The following is a 24,494-nucleotide window of genomic DNA, read 5'->3' as shown; positions in this document are numbered from 1 at the left end:
TACAGCCTGCTGCCTAGCCTCCTGTAGTTCTGGTACTTTCCCTCGTGCTTCCCAAACACTGTCTTCTGCGGACTGCAAACATTTTGTCATTACAACTTCCTTACCTAAGAGTTCTGCTTCGATTTGCAGCTCTCTCATATTCTGATTAACTGACTCTTCTATAGCTCTGGCTGACTTCTCCAGTCAGTAGTTGTAGTAGTCATGTGTTATTCAATACATCTGCATAGTGTGCTAATCACTCACGGCTTTGTTCCCCTTCGCCCACTGTTCAACCTATTCTATTATGTCATTCACCCTTCGAGTGTCTCCCTCATTAGCAGTGCCAAATATTTTTTTATACAAGCCAACCTCCTACATAGATTCCACCCCTCTTCCTTTGCTTATGTAGACTAACCCTCAGTACCTGGGTCACCTTACTCCTTAACTTCTCATACACTCCCATGAACTCTCTCACATACCCCAAACATTTCCTGTGAGTATCCCACACCTTTCAGTTTTCTGAAGGAATTTGTCGAATGCTTCTTCCTGTCTTCTCACCTCGTTATGCATCTCCCATGTGCCGAATACCACCTGTATCACCTAGCGATGAGTGGTGATCACTATGTCTTCCTGCTTGGTGAACAGTACTCCCCCTTCCAGGTGGTGGCTCCAAACGCTTCCACCCTGACAAAGCTCAGTAGTCCCACTATGAACTGCACAATCTCGCCTTCACTGCACCTCACCTGCAGGCAGCAATACCTATCAATTTTCTTCCCATAAATTCAATGCTACTCCAAATGACTCTCCTATGCCTTAATCCATATGGGTTCCTTGGTAACATTCCATTCACAACCTCTTGCTTATCTGCTGATACCTTTCTCCTTTCCAGTCCACATCTCCTATACTGGATAACTTACAGAATTCCTTGAAAAGGTTTCAACCACCCTACATGCAAAATTGCCATTCTCGTTGGCCACAAAATCTTGACATTTACTGGCAATGTAGTTTCTACCACTTGGTGTGGCCCCTGAGACTTCAAAAACTTCTTTGTTTTTTTCTCTTCAGCATAAACGAAGTTGATATTATCACACAGTGACCAACCTTATAGTATGGCATTCTTGTGGTATGGCCTATTCCTTCTTCCTGTTTCTGCAGTGTTTGTGTATTTTCCCTCCATACTGTATTCCAAATTTTCCTAATCACTCTGGCAAGTTTCTTAACGGACTCTCCAGTCTCCCCTTTCTTCATTTTCAATTTGTTGAATGGTACTACTTCATAAAGTTATAACCTTGTGGTGGTGTTTTTTTTATTTGTAGGCATAGACTACATACTATAAATAGACATCCCAGTTGGTGTGATGTAAGTCAACATAGAATCCAAGCATTCACTTCTTCCATTGGCTTTTGGATGGAGAGGACTTGTCCTTAACTTCTTCATATCCAATAACTTACACAATTCCTTGAATTTATCTGATATTAAGTTCATCTCCTAATATGATATTATTGTTTCAGGGCACTCCAAACTTCAGTATCCAATTATTCACAAGTGCCTCTGCCACTGTTGCTGCCTGCTGGTTTGTCATCGCGACCATTTATACGGATCTTGAAAAATGATCTATGACTGTGAGTCTGAACTTATTTCCTGCAGGTGTTTTATTGACTGGGCCTAAAACATCAGTCCCCAGAAGTTTGATTGGTGCTATTGCTTCAAGTAAGTCCTGCAACAATACTCTCGTTTGACACAAATCTACTCTCTAAGCACACAATGCAATTCTCCACATAATGGTTTACAACCATCTATGCATTATTCCACCAATACTTTTCTGCTACTTTTGTGCTGGTAGAACTGTAACCTCCATGACCTGCTAATATGTGACCATGAGCTTCTCTTAACACTCTATTCCTTAGCTTGCTGGTACCACTACCCACAGTCCCAACTTGGTTTCTCTCCATAGAAACTCATCCTGCATACAAAACTGTGACTGCTTGAAATACTGCTTACAGTTTTCATCCTCCCCCCATGAACCATGGACCTTGCCATTAGTGGGGAGGCTTGTGTGCCTCAACGATACAGATAGCCGTACCGTAGGTTCAACCACAACGGAGGGGTATCTGTTGAGAGGCCAGACAAACGTGTGGTTCCTGAAGAGGGGCAGCAGCCTTTTCAGTAGTTGCAGAGGCAACAGTCTGGATGATTGACTGATCTGGCCTTGTAACAATAACCAAAACAAAACAGCCTTGCTGTGCTGGTACTGCGAACGGCTAAACGCAAGGGGAAACTACAGCCGTGATTTTTCCCAAGGGCATGCAGCTATACTGTATGGTTAAATGATGATGGCGTCCTCTTGGGTAAAATATTCCGGAGGTAAAATAGTCCCCCATTCGGATCTCCGGGCCGGGACTACTCAAGAGGAAATAGTTATCAGGAGAAAGAAAACTGGCATTCTACGGATCGGAGCGTGGAATGTCAGATCACTTAATCGAGCAGGTAGGTTAGAAAATTTAAAACGGGAAATGGATAGGTTAAAGTTAGATATAGTGGGAATTAGTGAAGTTCGGTGGCAAGAGGAACAAGACTTCTGGTCAGGTGAATACAGGGTTATAAATACAAAATCAAATAGGGATAATGCAGGAGTAGGTTTAATAATGAATAAAAAAATAGGAGTGCGGGTAAGCTCTTACAAACAGCATAGTGAACATATTATAGTGGCCAAGATAGACACGAAGCCCATGCCCACTACAGTAGTACAAGTTTATATGCCAACTAGCTCTGCAGATGACGAAGAAATTGAAGAAATGTATGATGAGATAAAATTATTCAGGTAGTGAAGGGAGACAAAATTTTAATAGTCATGGGTGACTGGAATTCGGTAGTAGGAAAAGGGAGAGAAGGAAACATAGTAGGTGAATATGGACTGGGGCAAAGAAATGAAAGAGGAAGCCGCCTGGTAGAATTTTGCACAGAGCACAAATAAATCATAGGTAACACTTGGTTCAAGAATCATAAAAGAAGGCTGTATACATGGAAGAAGCCTGGAGATACTGACAGGTTTCAGATAGATTATATAATGGTACGACAGAGATTTAGGAACCAGGTTTTAAATTGTAAGACATTTCCAGGGGCAGATGTGGACTCTGACCACAATCTGTTGGTTATGACCTGTAGATTAAAACTGAAGAAACTGCAAAAAGGTGGGAATTTAAGGAGATGGGACCTGGATAAACTAAAAGAACCAGAGGTTGTACGGAGTTTCAAGGAGAGCATAAGGGAGCAATTGACAGGAATGGGGGAAAGAAATACAATAGAAGAAGAATGGGTAGCTTTGAGGGATGAAGTAGTGAAGGCAGCAGAGGATCAAGTAGGTAAAAAGACGAGGACTAGTAAAAATCCTTGGGTAACAGAAGAAATATTGAATTTAATTGATGAAAGGAGAAAATATAAAAATGCAGTAAATGAAGCAGGCAAAAAGGAATACAGACGTCTCAAAATGACATCGACAGGAAGTGCAAAATGGCTAAGCAGGGATGGCTAGTGGACAAATGTAAGGATGTAGAGGCTTATCTCACTAGGGGTAAGATAGATACTGCCTACAGGAAAATTAAAGAGACCTATGGAGAAAAGAGGACCACTTGTATGAATATTAAGAGCTCAGATGGAAACCCAGTTCTAAACAAAGAAGGGAAAGCAGAAAGGTGGAAGGAGTATATAGAGGATCTATACAAGGGCGATGTACTTGAGGACAATATCATGAAAATGGAAGAGGATGTAGATGAAGATGAAATGGGAGATACGATACTGCGTGAAGAGTTTGACAGAGCACTGAAAGACCTGCGTCGAAACAAGCCCCCCGGAGTAGACAACATTCCATTGGAACTACTGACGGCCTTGGGAGAGCCAGTCCTGACAAAACTCTACCATCTGGTGAGCAAGATGTATGAGACAGGCGAAATACCCTCAGACTTCAAGAAGAATATAATAATTCCAATCCCAAAGAAAGTAGGTGTTGACAGTGGTGAAAATTACCGAATTATCAGTTTAATAAGTCACAGCTACAAAATACAAACGCGAGTTCTTTACAGACGAATGGAAAAACTAGTAGAAGCTGACTTCGGGGAAGATCAGTTTGGATTCCCTAGAAATGTTGGAACACGTGAGGCAATACTGACCCTACGACTTATCTTAGAAGCTAGATTAAGGAAGGGCTAACCTACGTTTCTAGCATTTGTAGACTTAGAGAAAGCTTTTGACAGTGTTGACTGGAATACTCTCTTTCAAATTCAAAAGGTGGCAGGGGTAAAATACAGGGAGCGAAAGGCTATTTACAATTTGTACAGAAATCAGGTGGCAGTTATAAGAGTCGAGGGGCTTGAAAGGGAAGCAGTGGTTGGGAAGGGAGTGAGACAGTGATGTAGCCTCTCCCTGATGTTATTCAATCTGTATATTGAGCAGGCAGTAAAGGAAACAAAAGAAAAATTCGGAGTAGGTATTAAAATCCAGGAAGAAGAAATAAAAACTTTTAGGTTTGCCGATGACATTGTAATTCTGTCAGAGACAGCAAAGGACTTGGAAGAGCAGTTGAAAGGAATGGATAGTGTCTTGAAAGGAGGATATAAGATGAACATCAACAAAAGTGCAACGAGGATAATTGAATGTAGTCAAATTAAGTCGGGTGATGCTGAGGGAATTAGAGTAGGAAATGAGACACTCAAAGTAGTAAAGGAGTTTTGCTATTTGGGGAGCAAAATGACTGATGATGGTCGAAGTGGAGAGGATATAAAATGTAGACTGGCAATGGCAAGGAAAGTGTTTCTGAAGAAGAGAAATTTATTAACATCGAGTATAGATTTAGGTGTCATGAAGTCGTTTCTGAAAGTATTTATATGGAGTGTATGGAAGTGAAACATGGACAATAAATAGTTTGGACAAGAAGTGAATAGAAGCTTTCGAAATGTAGTGCTACAGAAGAATGTTGAAGATTAGGTGGGTAGATCACGTAACTAATGAAGAGGTATTGAATAGGATTGGGGAGAAGAGAAGTTTGTGGCACAACTTGACTAGAAGAAGGGATCGATTGGTAAGACATGTCCTGAGGCATCAAGCGATCACAAATTTAGCATTGGAGGGTAGCGTGGAAGGTAAATATCGTAGAGGGAGACCAAGAGATGAATACACTAAATCCAGTCTCAGGACTGAAGACAACAACATCATTTTCATCTGCTCTGTGTAGTTCACCATTCCTGATGCTCATTACCTCCAATATGTAATACTGCTACTTTGCTACTTATGCCTTCCACATTTCTGAACTTCTTCCCAGGTTTACACATGACTTCGAAATCAAATTCACTTAGTCTTACTGTACAGCTTGTCAGCCTTAACCCCAACAGCCATCTTAACCTCACATGGTCTGTTATCACAAACTTTTTACCATACTGATAATATTTGAAATACGTGACTCTATAAATACCAGTACAGTTTGCCATATCTTTCTCCATTGTGGAATAATTTCTTTCTGTGGAATTTACTTTTTTTTATATGTAAGATACCAGATCTTACACAACTTCTACCTCTTTTGACAACACAAAGCCACATGCTTGGTTTGATGCATCACTGCATCACATGATATAATAAATACTCTATTAAAATCCAGAAAATCAGGCTCGAAATTAAACCTTCTTTTAGCTCCTCAAAAGCATGCTAGTACTCTTCTGACCACACAAATTTAGTACCCTATTTTAACAAATGGGTCTACAGTCTGGCAATACCTGCAAATCCTTTCACGAACCAGCAGTAATAGTTTGCGACTCCGACGAATGACTGCAACCCCTTTAGACAATTTGGCACACAAAATTTATGTGCAGCCCTCACCAATCTTGGGTCTGTCTTAACCTCGATCTTTACTTATGATACGACCTAGGTATGCTACCTCTTTCATCACAAAATTACACTTTTCTGTACTCAGTGTTAACTTTCCTCCTTTTAACCTTAGGGATATTTCAGTTAATCACTGCATACGCAGTTTTGTATCACTCCCATGTCATCAAGATAAACTAAGCATTTGTGTGGTTTTAAACCACTGAGTACGCCATCAAAAAATCTCTGAAACGTTGCAAGGGCATTTTTTTAATCTAAGTGGCATTCTTCTGTATTTGTAGTGTCCCCAGGGTGTTGGAAATGCTGTTTTGTATCAATCCTGGGGGTGAAACTTATATCTGTATAATAACCACTCTTCAAATCCATTGTTGAAAAATGTCTGCATTGCCCTAAATGGTCCAAGATTTCTGCGATGATTGGCAAAGGGTAGGCATCCATTATGGTTTTCACATTTAGATGTCTGGCACCGCAACAGAACGTATACTTTTGTGTTCCATACCTTGATTTTTATGACATAATAGCTTTTCCCACCCCCCTGCCCCATGCACTATTACTTTCTTCAGTTATTCCACCTTTCAGCTGTTGATCGATAAATTCCTCCAAAATTGGCTGTAAGTACCTTGGTTGTCTGTAAGGTTTGCCGTAGATTGGTGATTCATTTCTCATTGATATGTAGTACTGTGTAATATGCATAGCTGATAATGGCTCTTTTGGAAAAAAATAAATCCCTAAAAACCAAAACTAATTTTTTCATTCATTTCCTGTTGTTTCCCTCTAGGTGCTTCACTTCTCCTTGTAATGCAATTTCAGCTGCGTTTGGCGATTGTCCATTGCTGAGACCCTTCATGTGCCACTTTTCTTCCTGCAGGATATCCATATTACAATTAACAACCCCTTTATTAAACCTACATCCTCTGTGCTAAAATTATCTATAAAAATAGATACCTTCTTTTGAGCCTTTATTTCTTGTATGCACACAATACCTCTTTTGACAAAGCAATCTGCCTGATATAATACTTCATTCTCTTCTAACAGCTGCTCCACACACAAAATTCCTACCAACAACCTCAACACTTCCCCAAAGTAACTTCCCAGTACCCTTAGGTACACAATCAGGCAAACCAAGTCTTAGTATGATCATTCATGGTTAAATCAGTTCGCGACAGACTCCCTTTGCAACATTGCCGACACCAGTGTTAGATAACTTATGGGTCATCATCTGTGGAGAGGAAATGAGATGACAGTATGACAGTAGATTTGTCTAATTAACTTCTTTATTCTGGTCCTCAGCTGTAGTACATCAGGAATGGCTTGGTGGAGATGTCCAGTTGTCTCTCACGAAACAATAGAGGTCCAGCATTGCTTACAGAGCAAAGAGCAGGGTTGAGCATGGCATCACTTGAATGCTGTTGTCAGCAGTGTCTCTGGCTACGACTGCGATGACATCATGTGGCACAGCTGATGATATACTGCGCAAGCAACTGTGATCTCCTTCCTGCGAGCATGCGACTCTCTGCTCTGGTGGCAGCTGCTCTCGTGACTCAGGGCACACTGCCCCATCCCTTGGTCAAACAACAGTCATACTGTATTATGGGATATTGCTCTGGGAGTCAAAGGTTCATGGCACAGTCTGTGATACTGAGACAAGAATATTTTAGTATATGAATGGCTTAGTACTTATACGCTCCAGACTAAGTTTGCGTAGGGCTTAAGGCATGTACTCTAAACACTTCTGTGGAGGCAATTGAGGAACGACTTCTGTTCTTCCACTAGGGAACTGCAGCATCAGCTGTTGCTATGCCACGTCCAGCTGGCTCTGCTTCGCAACGCCTGTTGGCTGTGATTGCTTCGCAACAATAACACTCTCGCTGCCTGCAATGGGCTTTGTAGCAATTCAATTCCGCTCTGGGGTACTTTTTGACTGAATACTGTCAATGTACTACAATATTATTCTCTCTGCCAACATATATCTTTTCAGTCTACATTTCAAAATGTTAACTCCTCTGAATGTGAAGGTTTTCTAAATGAGTAATATGGAATTACATCCACTTACCTTCAGTAGAAAAGCAGCCAGCTTCTAATGCTAACTGATAAATTGTCATGCCTGGTTTCAGCAAAAGTTCACACATTCTTGCTTCTTTAAAAACTTGTGTAATATCTTCTGCAGACATCTTGCTAAGAGCATCCACTCCCTTGTCATAGAGAGCAGTAGTTATCTGTAAAGCCGAGGAAAGACCACTTTCTGCAACAGAGATAAACATTTGCTTCATTGTATTTATGTAAAAATCTGTTCCATAACTGCCAGAGACCATCCAGAGAGGAATCACAAAATAATTAGAAGATACAGTCTTCAGCGTGCATAGTTTAGAACAGCCAAAGCAATGTAGCTATTGCTGATGAAGTGTACAGCAACCAAAAAATAAAGTAAACAAATAAAAATAAAACATATTGAGAAATGTATCAGATGACTAATTTACATTGAAAGAGGAACAGATCATATGGGTTGACATTTTGGAAAATGGGTTAATATACCATAATGGCCTGAATATAAATCCCATTTATTCTCCAAAAACTCAGCCTTGTAAAATTATGGTGCAGCTTCTCTGTGTGACACAACGAATACCATCATGTTTTTGCATTATAGAAACTTCAACTGTAGAGCTCGTTCCTTAGCTTGAAATGAAGAAACAAACTTTTTAATTTCTCGTATTTATAGTCCAAATTTGAGACTCACAGTTATTCTAGATACCTGACATTGTCATCTAGAAAGTGATCTTGAATTAAATGTAAAGAAAACTTCAGGTATGAAGTTTTTATTGCCTTGATTGCCTGTATGTACACTGCATTACTAGTTTTGCCAGGCCTAAGCTACCATCTTCAGATCTCTAAGGTTACAAAAAATTATAAAAATGTTACACTGTTGTAGCTGTAATTGTAAATTAACCATTTTATGTAAGTTCTTTTTTTACATACTCTCAGTGCACAGGCTATGAAATAATGCAGTGGGATGAACTGCACATTTGTTTTTGTACTATCTAACAGACTGGTATAAAAAATATAAAATCACCTTTACATAAGTAATTACAGTAAATGTGATATAAAATCACCTTTACATAAGTAATTACAGTAAATGTATAAATTCCTATAATGCCTAAAATAACATTACCTCATGATAAAAAGAGAGTTATGTGGTATCACGTACCAATACCACCCCAAGGGCATCTTGAAGTCAGCAATGGAATTGGAAGTTTCTATCTGGCGTTGATAGCAGTCATGCAGAATTCAGTGGACCCATGGAGGACACCTGCTGAGCCTCCAGTGGCTCAATGCCATGAGTACCCCCTGGCTACCACAATATAGGATGGCCAGTGTTAGCCAGACAGCACACTTGCCCTCGTAGCCTCTTTGCTATGACACCATCGTTTCTCCTTAGTTTGGAGAGCCTCTTTCTTGTTGACACTGAGAGCTGGATTCTATTTCTTCCTGCATTATCTGTAAAGAGTCTTTGTTCACTTGCAGAACCCCAAGTTAAGTAAATCTTCTGTCTACTGTGTTAACTTGATCGTTACTCATTTCAGCTCCCACCACTCTGTAGCTTGCCTCTCCTTATCATTGTGTATGAAGTTCTACACAACAAGTAAAACATTTAAAAAATATAAATGCGTCCTCAAGGCAACACAGAGTCGTACAGGTATGGCAAATCAAGAAGTGTTGCACATGACTGAGTTGACAGCCAGTGTCACCTTGCCAGATACCAGTGTGCTGACAGAATAAAACAGAAGAATATGGTAGCAGTCTCATGAATAACAACATGCATTTTCTAGTTTTGTTTTTAAGAATATACTGGGTGAGTTGCGCAAGATGTAACACCCCCTTTATACCGGGGGTGATTGCACGTATTGGCATGCAGTTTTCGGCAAATCATAGCGGACTATGGGGCACATATGTTGGTACATGCACAATAATCACAATGTTTATATTGACCGAGATAATGAGCCAAGTACATATTTTTTAAATGGGACACTATACTTTTTTTACCATCATTCGATCGCTCTGGAAAAGACACGTATAGTGTTGTAACGCATGTTGCTGTTGTGATTCAAACTTTGCTTAAAAGAGGGTGGATGAGGATTTACCTACGTAGTGTAGGCCGTGCATGCTGCATATAGAGCACGGCAACTCAGCCTTCGGGTCGCGCAAGGCGTGTTTTGCGGTCTGCAGCTGCTTCCGACCGCCTCGATCTTCAATCGTACAATATTTCCCAGCGTCTTTTAAGTGAAGTTTGAATCGCAATAGTAACATGCGTTGCATCACTATACGCGTCTTTTCCGGAGCGTTCGAATGAAGGTAAAAAAAAGTATAGCGTCCCATTGAAAAAACATGTACTTGCCTCATTATATCAGTCAATATAAACATTGTGATTATTGTGCACGTACCAAAGTATGTGCCTCATAGTTGGCTATGATTCGCCAAACACCGCTTGTCGATACATGCAATCACCAACGGAGTAATGGGGGTGTGACACCCTATGCGACTCACCCTTTATGTGGACATATGAGAGAATACAATGTGAGTTACTTAAAATGGAAAATAGTACAATGCCAGTCACTTAAAATGGAAAATAGAATAAGTAGTAATATTTTTTCTATCTTTTTAGGTAGGAAAAAAAAAAAAACATTTGTTAAAGGCAGAATGAATGGCATCAAGTGGGACACAATATAGATAACAGTATGAGAATCGTTTACTTTATTGGACTAAGGCATATTGCCTATTTTTCCTGTCTATGATATTTATTTAGTTTCAATAACAGATAGCTGAATTACACGATATATAACTCTTCAGAATATTATGCTTTTAGCATTGTCGTGATAATGCTTTTCTGTTTCTCACTAAAGCGTCAGACACTGTATCAGATTGTTTTATAGAGATACACTGTTGTAGGTGCCTTCTCTTGGTAAGTCCATAAAAAATTGTACTCTATGTTGGACAATGCCCTGATGTCTACCAAAATACTGATGATAAATTTTGTGGTTTTGTCGTAACTCTGGGATATAAACGTATATTGTACGTTAGTAGTTCCGTTCCTGCCATCCTTCTCACTTGTAATTCTGTGTATCCCTATATACTTACCCTGTGTATTGCCCTATAAAACCAGCAAATGTCATGGTATCTCTCTGTAAATTATTATAGTATCACATCTTGATAATCACACTGTTCAGTTGCTACTTAGCCATCAAGTGACATTGTAGTTATTGATAAACAAAATTTTACCAACTGAAATTTGTCTTCTATTATTTCCTTGCTCCAGACTTCATATTATTACCATTGCATAAGAAAATGTATATGTGAGCACTCACTGTGAAATACGTAATTGTCAACTTTAAATCCACAATCTAGACCTATGGTTACGGCATGTCCTCCTTATACGTATACATCAGTTATTCTCATAAGCCAAGATGCTATCACTTTTATTCCATGTTTTGTGTATTGATGTATACATTACAATTAAACAAGTATGTAATATGTAACTAGAAATTTCAATATGACATCTACTGTGAGATGAAAAGTATAATACATGATATTACAATTTGTAAAAGGAGACAGTCTGTCATAGTCCTATAAAGTGTATGATTCTCATACTGCTATGTATATTGTGTCACAATTGACATTCTTCATTCAGTCTTTAACAAATGTTTAATGTTACTTGCATTATTGGAAATAATTTTTTGGTCTAAAAAGACTGACAAAATGTTATTACCTATTGTATTTTCCTTTTTAGATAACTGACATTGTACTATTTTCCATTTTAAATGATTCACATTGTCTCTCATATATTGATACATGTACATATATATTATTAAAAAAAAAAAAACCTGGAAAACATGTGTTATTATTCATGAGACTGCCATCTGGTGGTACTCCTCTGTATAATTCTGTTAGCCCAACTGTTACAGTATGTAGCTGGCTGCCAACTCAAACACATGCGGCACTTCTTGATGTGCCACACCTGTAGGATTCTGTATCACCATGAGGACACAGTAACATTTTTTAATGTTTTATGCTCTTTTCATCCTGAGGTAATGTTATCTTAGGCAGATCACTGTAGTAATTTACGAAAAGGTAATTTTATATTTTTTAATTTAAAATTCACAGCTCATTACAATGGTACAAATACACACATGCAGGTTATCGCACAGCTTGATTTCATAACCAGTGCACTGTGGTATGTCAAAAAGAACTTACATAAAAGCATTAGTTTACGGTTACAACTAAAACAGTGTAATAGTTTTGTAATTTTTGTAACCTTGCAGAGCTGAAGATGGCAGCTTAGTCCTGCTGAAACTAGCCATCCAGTGTACCTATATGCAATTAAAGCAACATAAACTTTATCGGAAGCCTTCTTTCCACAGATATTCATTATGCGAGAGACCGTCTAATAGGGAAGCTGACAAAAGCTATGGCTTAGTCAAATCGAATGTGCTGTGTTGGATCACTTTGGAGAGAGAATAAGTTGCAAACTGCCAATTTAAGCAGGATGTACTATAGAGGGCCAAAAGCTTGGAAGTATTCTAAATTTGAAGTTAGGGTTCCTTCCGTTGTATAAAATAACAGGAAAGATGAAGTACCTGTCTTTCAATAAATAATCCAATTGGGGATCTTGGAAAGTGTGAAGGCCTTAAACATACCTTAGACAGAAGTCTGTATGATCACTAGCTAGTGCTATAGGTTTATGCATAGCAGTGGTGTGTCGTGCTTTAGGTTTATGCATAGAAGTGGTGTGTCTATCCAACAAAGTACTTCACTATGCTGCCTGAAAATTTTACAGAGATATAGATCAATGTCAAATGCATAACCCAAATGCAGTAGGAGCACTTGCACCCTACACACAATGGCAATACTTATGAGACAATCATCTTTTGGAATATGCTGAGCAATAAGGCAGGGTAATATAAACAGGCAGAAGTATCTATTAAGAAAAAGTGGAAATCAATAACAGATCATTTTCATGAAGTTATCACTTTCATGTGTGCCCAGACCTTATGGTTATGGAGGACTGATGGCACTTACCAGTCCCCCGATCATGAAACCTGTACACAGCCAATGAAGGCTTGCCATTTAGAATGACTTGGAGCAAATGGGATTTTTAAGCATCCCAACCTAATTGGAGGCAGTTTGTAATGAAGCAGTCTGTATTGGGTCATGTGGAGTACCTGACACAGCAGGTTTCATAGTATGCGATACATGCTAAAATGTGGGTAGTGTGTAAGGACACTTAGTGAATATGGTCACTTAGTGCAACAGTGTGAAATAGTTGTAATGAAAATTTCAAACTGTGCCACAGACCAATTAATGTATGTTCTTAATCAGGTAAAGTAATGTACAGTTGCGATAAGTCATTATCAATGCGATATGAATTTCGGGGTGTTTTGAAGAGAAAGAAGTTCTGGAATCAGTGTTAACAGTGTATAAATGAACCTTTTTCAGTCAGTTTTGTAATTATAATTCAATTAGTAAAATTCATTGTTTACCATAAAACAAATTGAGTAATTAATGTTTCTAGAAGATTCAATGGAGAAATTAAGTGCAGTGTCAACATATTAAGAAAACTAGAGAATATTCGTTTAGACTGGAGACATAACCTGATTCAGAAAGACAATTTGTATCATAAGTAATATTAGAAGAATGTTTCATTAATTTTTTGTAACACGATTTAAAGATTTTGTGATGTGCGTAATATTCCGTATTTTAGCCTTCAAATATTGTAAAAAGTCATTTTGAACATTTGAGTTGCAATTTTGATGTTGTAGAAATATTACCAGCTCAAAATTGTTTCATAAAATTGCTTAATTAATTAAACTATGTATAGATAATGAGAATGTTCTGGACTGAATAATAAGAACTTAATTGTTAACTGTATGTATGTTTCAAAATTGCACTTGTAAAAGATCGTTTATTTCGGAAATATGCATTATCATTGTACTTTTTTAATTTCTACTAAAACTCTGTGATGTCAGTTTTTGCTGGATTAACTTATTGCAATTGTAACATCAAACATGAAATAACATAATAATGTCAAAGAACGTAGTTGTTAAAAGATGTATAAATACAGCTTGTCCTAAGCCTGGGAATGCGGTTGGAATATTATCTAGTGTGTTCTGGTTCCTGTTTAGTTGGGACAGTCAGCTGTCGTATACATGTGTGAAAATAAACAAGTATTGTCACCAGATTAATTGGTGTACATCTGTTAGTGACCCAAGACTTTATGTAGCAAAGTTATCACTTTAAAAGAAGAAGAAGAAGAAGAAGAAGAAGATACAATCGGCTCTACTGTGTTAAACCTGAATTTCTACGCTAGATTTGGTGAATGTATGAGAAGTTATGTTAGATTTGACGTTGGAGCTGTGCTTCTGGACATGGTTGTGTTTTAGATAGTTTGATGAGCTGTAAAATTACGTTTAAAGTTCCATCAATGGAGCTTCCAGGTGCCCAGATCATGAAACCTGTACCTTGCCAATGAAGGTACACTATTTAGAATGACCTGGGGGTCGTGCGGCTTTTATCCATCTCAACCCATATTCAGACAGTTCCATCAATGGAGCTTCTAGGTATGACTATCCTGGTGAAGGGAAGAGGGAACGCTTTATTAAATCCACTTATACTTCCACCTTCTGACCAGCTGGTATCACAATGAAATGATGAAAGAAAAGCACTTGAAAGTTGTAAAGATGCACTTAACACATTACCTTAACTGTCACTGAAGAAGGGGGGAGTGGGGGTGGACTACAGCACACGACCAGGAAAAGCCTACACCATGGATGAAATAAAACATCTTGAGAAAGACCTAACACTATTATTGGAAATAAATCAGTGTTTGATAGCAGAAAAAAATGAGCTGAGAATAAAAAACAAATTACACATTAGTGGTTCATGTGTTAATCACTCAGAGAAAGCAATGTCAGACCCTTTAGTTTTCACACAGTTCTAAATTAATGAGGAAAGCTCCACCAGCTTTTACAAACACAAATATCAAATGTCTCATCAAATCCAAGAGGTGTGCCCACTGGAGTAAGGAAGATACAAGCAAAGCTTTGTTTCGTAGTCTTTGTCCATGAAAATTTACATTTATGTAAGATACATAAGGGGTTTACCATTACAGGGATTTATACTTGAAACAGATGGGTACCTAATTCTTTTCACTCTCGTGCTGTCATTTAGCTAATATGTTACACCTAATGGATTCATGATTTCCTGTCAGAAAGATGACAGTAATCGATGGAAGGTCATTGAGTAAAACAGAAGTTATATCTGATGTTCCCCAAGGAAATTTTACAGGCCTTCTGTTCCTCTTAATCAGCATAAGTGATTTGAGAGACTATTTGAGCAGGCCTCTTCAACTGTTTGCTCATTATGACGTCATTTACTGTCTATTAATGCCACCAGAAGATTAAAACCAATTGCAAAATGATTTAGATAAGGTGAAAAGTGACAGTAACTTCTAAATAATGAAAAGTATAAAGTCATCCACATGAGTACTAGAAGGAATCCATTAAATTTTGGTTACATGATAAATCAAACAATATGAATACCATCAATTCAAACAATAAGCTAGGGATTACAATTAAGAACAACTTAAAATGGAAGGATCACATAGAAATTGCAATGGAAATGGCGAACCAAAAACCATGTTTTATTGGCAGAACACTTAGGAGGTGCAACAGATCTACTAAAGAGACTGCCTACACTATACTTGTCATCCTCTTCTGGAAAACTGCTGTGCAGTAAGGGATCCACACCAGATAGGACACTGAACAAATTCAAACAAAGGCAGGTCATTTTGTATTTTCACAAAACAGGAGAGAGAGTATGACAAATATGATACGCAATACATGAGCTGGGATGGCAAACGCTACAACATTGGCATTTTTGTTGTGATGAGATCTTTTCATGAAATTTCAATACCATATTTTTCCTCTGAATGCAAAAACCTCTTGTTGACACCAACCTACATAGGGAGAAACAATCACAATAAAATAAGAAAACTCAGAGTTTGCAAGAAAAGGTTTAAGTGTTTTATCCCATACACTATTTGAGAACAGCCAGTAGAGAAATAGGATAAAAGTAGTTTGTTGAAATCTCTGCCAGCCAGTTCAGTGTGGATTGCAGAGTAGGTGTGTAGATGTAGATAGCATCAAGTTCAAGTGAAGCAGAATAGCTGTTTGTACTGAGCTTTGATGAAACGAATGTGGACAATTATACAGTGTAAGTCATTAACTATTGCCATCTAGAATAACTCCAAAAGTATGGTAGTAGCTGAAAAGTTTGTGGGCCAAAAGTTGCATGGGACAATGGGGGCCAGAATATGACATTGGTTTTTTGTTGCTAGGTGGGATCACGTCAGAGATATGTAAGTCAATTCTCTCTTGCATATCTTCAGGTGTAGTTGGAATGTCTTTATAAACAATGGCTTTTATGAATCCCCACAAAAGAAGAAAAAAAAAAAAATCCAGAGGCGTCAAGTCTGGCAAATGAGCTGGCCATGACACATCTCCTACACATCCAATCCAACGATTTGGGAATTGTCTCTGCAACTCATTTCTAGCCATCAGCGAAAAATGTGCTGGACACCCAGCATGTTGACACCACATTCTGTTCCTTGTTCTTAAAGGTATTTCTTCCAATAACAGGCCTAATGTTTCTTGCACAAATGTGGTGTACTTCCTACCGTTACGATTTATTTTGATGAAATAGGAGCCTATAATTCTGTCCTCCAGAATCCCACACCATACATTCACCAACCACGGTTTTTGGTGTGCAACTTGCTGCAGCCAACATGGATTTTCAGTTGCCCAATAATGCATGTTATGCAAATTAACATTTCCATGGTTCGTGCATGTAGCATCATCAGTAAATAGAATCAAACTAATAAATGTGTCATCCCTCTGAATCTGCAGTTCAGCCCATCGGCAGAATCCAATGCGACGCATACAATCCGTACCAGTTAATTCTTGGTGGAGACTGATGTGGTAAGGATGATATTTATGGCGATGCAGAACTTTAACAACAATACTCTGGATCACCCCGCATTCTCTCCAATATGATGTGAACTAACACAGGGATCTCGAACCACGGTGGCAAGAGTACTAATTTCTGTTTCTTCGTTGGTAGCTTTCCGATGTGTTAACAATTCAACTGTTCTCAATTTATCATACACATATTTAAATGGACGACATATAGGGTGAGTGCTGAGCATATCTTTCAGTGTATAAGCCTGTAACTCTCACTGAATTTCATTGGCATTCTCCGTAAATGACAAGCAAATAGACTTGTTCTTTGAAGGAAAACATCATTCACATTCACTTGATTCAACAATACTAGCCTTAACATTCCTATTAGTGTTGTATTGAACTGTCAAATGGTGTTTATATGTCAATGGCACTTTAGATGGATATGCCGTATTCGGTAAATATTTAATATTTGCATGATATATGAGAGAGAATTGTCACAGCATGTGCTTCAACAAGTGCCGAAGCAATAATTGATAAGGAATACCACTCAATCCATGTTAAGAAGATTGCAGCACTGTATTGATACCAATGGTCATCACTTCGAACACCTTTTGTAAATGGACGTTCATGCCACCTTTTTGACCTTCAAAGACCTTACTATTACAAATCATTGGATTCGTATCGATAGTCGCTATCAGAAAATAAGTACCAAACTATAGCATCCTATTAAAAAAAAAAATAATAAGTTGACCTTCATATCTCTAACGTGACCACACCTAGCAACAAAAAAACGATGTCATATTATGGGGCCCATTGTCCCAAGCAACTTTTGTTCCACAAATTTTTCAACTACTATCATACTTTCAGAGTTATTCTACGTGGCAATAGTTAGTCACTCACCCTGTATATGATCAAGAAACTGGCATCACAAACAGACCACATGGACAGGTACAGGTTCATATGGCACATATTTATGGAAAACTAGAAGCAGTCTGTAAAAAATTTCTGTTGTAATGTCAGAAGAAAAGACAATGCTGATTTCTTCAAGTTAGTCAGTGACACTTTGGTGTTATGAGTTCAGGAATACCTGTTAACAATGCATCTGAAGTGCTTTATTTACACACTGTATCTGTGAAAAAATGGGAGTAGGAAATATAAACCTATAGTTCCTTTCCAAAGGGGTTACTCACCTCAATAAGGTCATGGCTAGGATGCCTTTCGATATAAAGCATGGTTACAATTTTAACTATGTATTGAACTCAAGTTTCAACTAGAAATGCCTTCCCAAATAAGAGCAACTGGCAGAGCCTATGGCCATCCATTACCAGTGGAATTCCAAAGCTGTTTCTGTTTCTTAATTATGAACAGAAGTATTGCAAACATTCAGCATGTTACAACAGAAACTGATGGAAAGTATGTGGCACTGATGGAAAGTATGTGGCTCCAAACCATTCACAGAACTGATGACTGGAACTGAGGATGCTGTCAATAGTAGAAGATGAACAACAAATGAGACACATTGCAGTATATGATTTAACTTCGTCGTCTTTGATAGCAGTTTCAGCATGTTCTCTAGATCTCTGTTAAATCGTGGGATATATTGCTTCCAGATGCTTCTCCATCACTTGGACATTCTAATGGCAAGATAATGGATGTCTCAAAAGACACTACAACTTGTTGATGTGTTGATAAACTATCTTGTGGTGGCTTAATCATCCCTTCAGATAAGTGGTTTAAAGTTGTTCAGCGTTTAGAGGCATTATTTTTAAATTTTGATGGCAGCAGCCCCTGTAAGGACATCATGATGAGTAGTAGCTATTTCTCAAGAGGTCATCACAATGTATGCCAAAACCAGAACCTTCATCTGGATAAGACACCTCAACACAGCAACAAAGCCACAGCAGCTCCAGAAAACAGCATGCAGCTGAAGAATTTTGCAGTTCACATGGGATCAAATTAAGGTACTTAATTTTGTGACCCACTAAACTAGGAACTCTTGAGATCTGTGTATTTCCAGTGTCATCGAAAATTGTATAACACTTAAAAACAGAATGAAGGTGCCAGGTTATGACTCTGTAACAGAAAATGTTGAGTCATGTGATATATACATGTCATGAGCTGTCATAATCTACAGTTGCACTCTTTTCATTACAGGAAGACAATGTAAGTTTCAGGGCCATATTACAGTATGTAGTAACATCCAGTCCCTGTTTACATTGCTTCTATTGTAACTACAATTCCATTTGCTTCTGTTTTTGTAAGTTACTGTTAGTTGAAGTGGAACTGTGTCACATCCAAAAATAAGATTAGGTCTCATGCTGCTCACCTATTGACAGTGAAGACATGCAGACATTTTTGAGCATTTCCAAATGCACTGGCCCAATCTTCTGTGTGACAGTCTAGTAATTATCCATCTCTTTATAGTCCCTTCCTCTCTGTGTGTTCTTTCTGAGATCAAAATGTGGCCGTCCTGTCAAACTGGTTTGAGTAAGGAAATGGGAGTTCTCTCGTGTTCCTTCCTTGAATGTTGTGTCATTTGCCACTGCAGTTAACAGTGTAATGCCCTTGGTAAGAACAACAGGGCAATACTCATTATTCTTGGGAGGATTTTGTACCTCCTCCAGCACAGAAACTGATATTCAAAAACTGCATTTCACCTTTATGAGATTGGAGCAGTGAACAACATGGAAATTCTTTAAACTGAAGGGAAAATCTTCTAGATTATTAGGCCACATCATGTTTTTTCTGTACAATCAACATTTTTCCCACTCTGCTGTGATCTTCCTCTGGATCTTCACTGCCAACCAGCAGTGTCACATTCTCTTATTATAAAAGAGAGTATTCGTGCACTAACTTGGAAAAGTGGAACTATTGTGTAAAATTCCTGTTGCTTCGAAAACATGCTTTAACTTCTTTATAGAGGTCTATCTCTATGGGTTTCCATGGTTCAAGACACATTTACCATTCACCTATGCTGCAAATGATTGAGTGTGAAAGATTTGACTAGGTTTCTCTGTTTCTTACTTATTATCTGGCTCATTGAGTATCATATTTATGAAAGTTGGACAGAAAAGGAACCACAGATACACTCATCATCCTAAAATCTTTAAGCTGCAACACATAGGGAGCAGTTTTTTGAAGCTATTTTGGAATATAGCCAGGACTGTGCGCGCAAAGTGTCTGGATTAGCAATAACATAATGTGTCTGGATTACCAATAACGTAATGTATGAAGAGCTCTCACACTACCCACCATGATGGAATGTAACAGGCAAAGCAACTCTAGGCAGATCCTAAGTCACCAAATGTCATGGGGCTACACATCTAATCAAGGTTACAGTCTACATTAATTGCCCACATGTAATAACTCATAGGACTCTTGATGCAAACGTCATTTCAGTCATTATGAAGGAATGGACACACTTGTGGGCTGGTTACTGATGGGATGCAAAATTCTTTTGCATTTGATGAGTATATGAGATGTCGAACTCCAGACTATTTTAAAAATATTAATTTACAACATTTTAAATCAGCCCCAGCAGTATATGGGAACTGACACTGGTGTGTCCACACAGAGAGACAAAGTTTACAGGTATAACGTTTGTGTAGTATCATGGATTATCAGTACTGCCGGATCCAGGGCCTCAAAGGTTCCCAAGGCTGCTGTGAGCAGCACTTTGAACATCGTCTCCAATGAAGAACCTCCAGGCTTGCCAGGACACTGTTATAAGTGGCAGGCACCTAAGTTCAAGATTACTTGTAGTTGCTAGTTGGTGCCCAATGTTACACCAAGTTGTTGATAGCTAGCTCTACTAGCAACTATTCATTGTACTTAGATGCATGTCCCCCCATGAACCATGGACCTCGCCATTGGTGGGGAGGCTTGTGTGCCTCAGCGATACAGATAGCCGTACCGTAGGTGCAACCACAACGGAGGGGTATCTGTTGAGAGGCCAGACAAACGTGTGGTTCCTGAAGAGCGGCAGCAGCCTTTTCAGTAGTTGCAGGGGCAACAGTGTGGATGATTGGCTGATCTGGCCTTGTAACAATAACCAAAACAACCTTGCTCTGCTGGTACTGCGAATGGCTGAAAGCAAGGGGAAACTACAACCGTAATTTTTCCCGAGGGCATGCAGCTTTACTGTATGATTAAATGATGATGGCATCCTCTTGGGTAAAATATTCCGGAGGTAAAATAGTCCCCTATTCGGATCTCCGGGCGGGGACTACTCAAGAGGATGTCGTTATCAGGAGAAAGAAAACTGGCGTTCTACAGGTCGGAGTGTGGAATGTCAGATCCCTTAATCGGACAGGTAGGTTAGGAAATTTAAAAAGGGAAATGGATAGGTTAAAGTTAGATATAGTGGGAATTAGTGAAGTTCAGTGGCAGGAGGAACAAGACTTCTGGTCAGGTGACTACAGGGTTATAAACACAAAATCAAATAGGGGTAATGCAGGAGTAGGTTTAATAATGAATAGGAAAATAGGAATGCGGGTAAGCTACTACAAACAACATAGTGAACGCATTATTGTGGCCAAGATAGATACGAAGCCCATACATACCTACTACAGTAGTACAAGTTTATATGCCAACTAGCTCTGCAGATGACGAAGAAACTGAAGAAATGTATGATCAAATAAAAGAAATTATTCAGATAGTGAAGGGTGACGAAAACTTAATAGTCATGGGTGACTGGAATTCGGTAGTAGGAAAAGGGAGAGAAGGAAACATAGTAGGTGAATATGGACTGGGGCAAAGAAATGAAAGAGGAAGCCGCCTGGTAGAATTTTGCACAGAGCACAAATAAATCATAGGTAACACTTGGTTCAAGAATCATAAAAGAGGGCTGTATACATGGAAGAAGCCTGGAGATACTGACAGGTTTCAGATAGATTATATAATGGTACGACAGAGATTTAGGAACCAGGTTTTAAATTGTAAGACATTTCCAGGGGCAGATGTGGACTCTGACCACAATCTGTTGGTTATGACCTGTAGATTAAAACTGAAGAAACTGCAAAAAGGTGGGAATTTAAGGAGATGGGACCTGGATAAACTAAAAGAACCAGAGGTTGTACGGACATTCAAGGAGAGCATAAGGGAGCAATTGACAGGAATGGGGGAAAGAAATACAATAGAAGAAGAATGGGTAGCTTTGAGGGATGAAGTAGTGAAGGCAGCAGAGGATCAAGTAGGTAAAAAGACGAGGACTAGTAAAAATCCTTGGGTAACAGAAGAAATATTGAATTTAATTGATGAAAGGAGAAAATATAAAAATGCAGTAAATGAAGCAGGCAAAAAGGAATACAGACGTCTCAAAATGACATCGACAGGAAGTGCAAAATGGCTAAGCAGGGATGGCTAGTGGACAAATGTAAGGATGTAGAGGCTTATCTCACTAGGGGTAAGATAGATACTGCCTACAGGAAAATTAAAGAGACCTATGGAGAAAAGAGGACCACTTGTATGAATATTAAGAGCTCAGATGGAAACCCAGTTCTAAACAAAGAAGGGAAAGCAGAAAGGTGGAAGGAGTATATAGAGGATCTATACAAGGGCGATGTACTTGAGGACAATATCATGAAAATGGAAGAGGATGTAGATGAAGATGAAATGGGAGATACGATACTGCGTGAAGAGTTTGACAGAGCACTGAAAGACCTGCGTCGAAACAAGCCCCCCGAAGTAGACAACATTCCATTAGAACTACTGACGGCCTTGGGAGAGCCAGTCCTGACAAAACTCTACCATCTGGTGAGCAAGATGTATGAGACAGGCGAAATACCCTCAGACTTCAAGAAGAATATAATAATTCCAATCCCAAAGAAAGTAGGTGTTGACAGTGGTGAAAATTACCGAATTATCAGTTTAATAAGTCACAGCTACAAAATACAAACGCGAGTTCTTTACAGACGAATGGAAAAACTAGTAGAAGCCGACTTCGGGGAAGATCAGTTTGGATTCCCTAGAAATGTTGGAACACGTGAGGCAATACTGACCCTACGACTTATCTTAGAAGCTAGATTAAGGAAGGGCTAACCTACGTTTCTAGCATTTGTAGACTTAGAGAAAGCTTTTGACAGTGTTGACTGGAATACTCTCTTTCAAATTCAAAAGGTGGCAGGGGTAAAATACAGGGAGCGAAAGGCTATTTACAATTTGTACAGAAACCAATTGGCAGTTATAAGAGTTGAGGGGCATGGAAGGGAAGCAGTGGTTGGGAAGGGAGTGAGACAGGGCTGTAGTCTATCCCCGATGTTATTGAATCTGTATATTGAGCAAGCAGTGAAGGAAACAAAAGAAAAATTTGGAGTAGGTATTAAAATCCAGGGAGAAGAAATAAAATCTTTGAGATTCGTCGATGATACTGTAATTCTGTCAGAGACAGCAAAGGACTTGGAAGAGCAGTTGAACGGAATTGATAAGTGTCTTGAAAGGAGGATATAAGATGAGCATCAACAAAAGCAAAACGAGGATAATGGAATGAAGTCGAATTAAGTCGGGTGATGTTGAGGGTATTAGATTAGGAAATGAGACACTTAAAGTAGTAAAGGAGTTTTGCTATTTGGGGAGCAAAATAACTGATGATGGTCGAAATAGAAAGGATATAAAATGTAGACTGGCAATGGCAAGGAAAGCGTTTCTGAAGAAGAGAAGTTTGTTAACATTGAGTATAGATTTCAGTGTCAGGAAGTCATTTCTGAAAGTATTTGTATGGAGTGTAGCCATGTATGGAAGTGAAACATGGACGATAAATAGTTTGGACAAGAAGAGAATAGAAGCTTTCGAAATGTGGTGCTACAGAAGAATGCTGAAGATTAGATGGGTAGATCACATAACTAATGAGGAAGTATTGAATCAGATTGGAGAGAAGAGAAGTTTGTGGCACAACTTGAGCAGAAGAAGGGATCTGTTGGTAGGACATGTTCTGAGGCATCAAGGGACCACCAATTTAGTATTGGAGGGCAGCGTAGAGGGTAAAAATCGTAGAGGGAGACCAAGAGATGACTACACTAAGCAGATTTAGAAGGATGTAGGTTGCAGTAGGTACTGGGAGATGAAGAAGCTTGCACAGGATAGAGTAGCATGGAGAGCTGCATCAAACCAGTTTCAGGACTGAAGACCACAACAACAACAACAGATGCATGCCGATGTTGGGACTCTTGAGTATAGCTAGCCACAACTGTCAAAAGTTGTCAACACTAGCACTTCTGGTCGCAGGTTCGAATCCTGTCTTGGCCATGGATGTGTGTGATGTCCTTAGGTTAGTTAGGTTTAAGTAGTTCTAAGTTCTAGGGGACTGATGACCACAGTCCCATAGTGCTCAGAGCCATTTGAACCATTTTGAACTAGCACTTCTTCAGCCACAAGTTGACTACAATATATTTATTTGAAGTGCACTTGTGTCAACTAATCTTTTGTTTGCCTGTCCAGATTCCTACAGCGAGAGATCCCTTTGGCCACTTTCCACCTATTTATCATCAGGAGTAAATGGATACTATGACGAGAGTGTGACTACCAGGTTTAAATTTTTCAGTCCAGAGAAGCAGTCATGACAATCTCATAGATCTCCTAACACAATAAGGGAAAAGATTCTCAAGTATCCTGATCCTTATTTGCAGCAAGTTTTGCAAGAAA

General features: G+C 38.9%; 1 protein-coding gene across 1 annotated transcript in view; it reads right to left on the bottom strand.

Annotated features, from left to right (window-relative positions):
* The window catches only part of LOC126330611 (tyrosine--tRNA ligase, mitochondrial), a 117,777-nt gene that overhangs the window by 37,164 nt on the left and 56,119 nt on the right, over positions 1-24,494 (bottom strand). Inside the window, exon 7 of the mRNA XM_049996377.1 lies at positions 7,904-8,092. Coding sequence (XP_049852334.1) covers positions 7,904-8,092 — 189 coding nt within the window. The remainder of the gene's footprint in view (positions 1-7,903; positions 8,093-24,494) is intronic.

This window comes from Schistocerca gregaria, chromosome 2, assembly GCF_023897955.1.
Source record: "Schistocerca gregaria isolate iqSchGreg1 chromosome 2, iqSchGreg1.2, whole genome shotgun sequence".
NCBI lineage: Eukaryota > Metazoa > Arthropoda > Insecta > Orthoptera > Acrididae > Schistocerca > Schistocerca gregaria.
The sequence above is the reverse complement of the archived record's forward strand: the minus strand, read 5'-3'. Positions and strand labels throughout refer to the sequence as shown.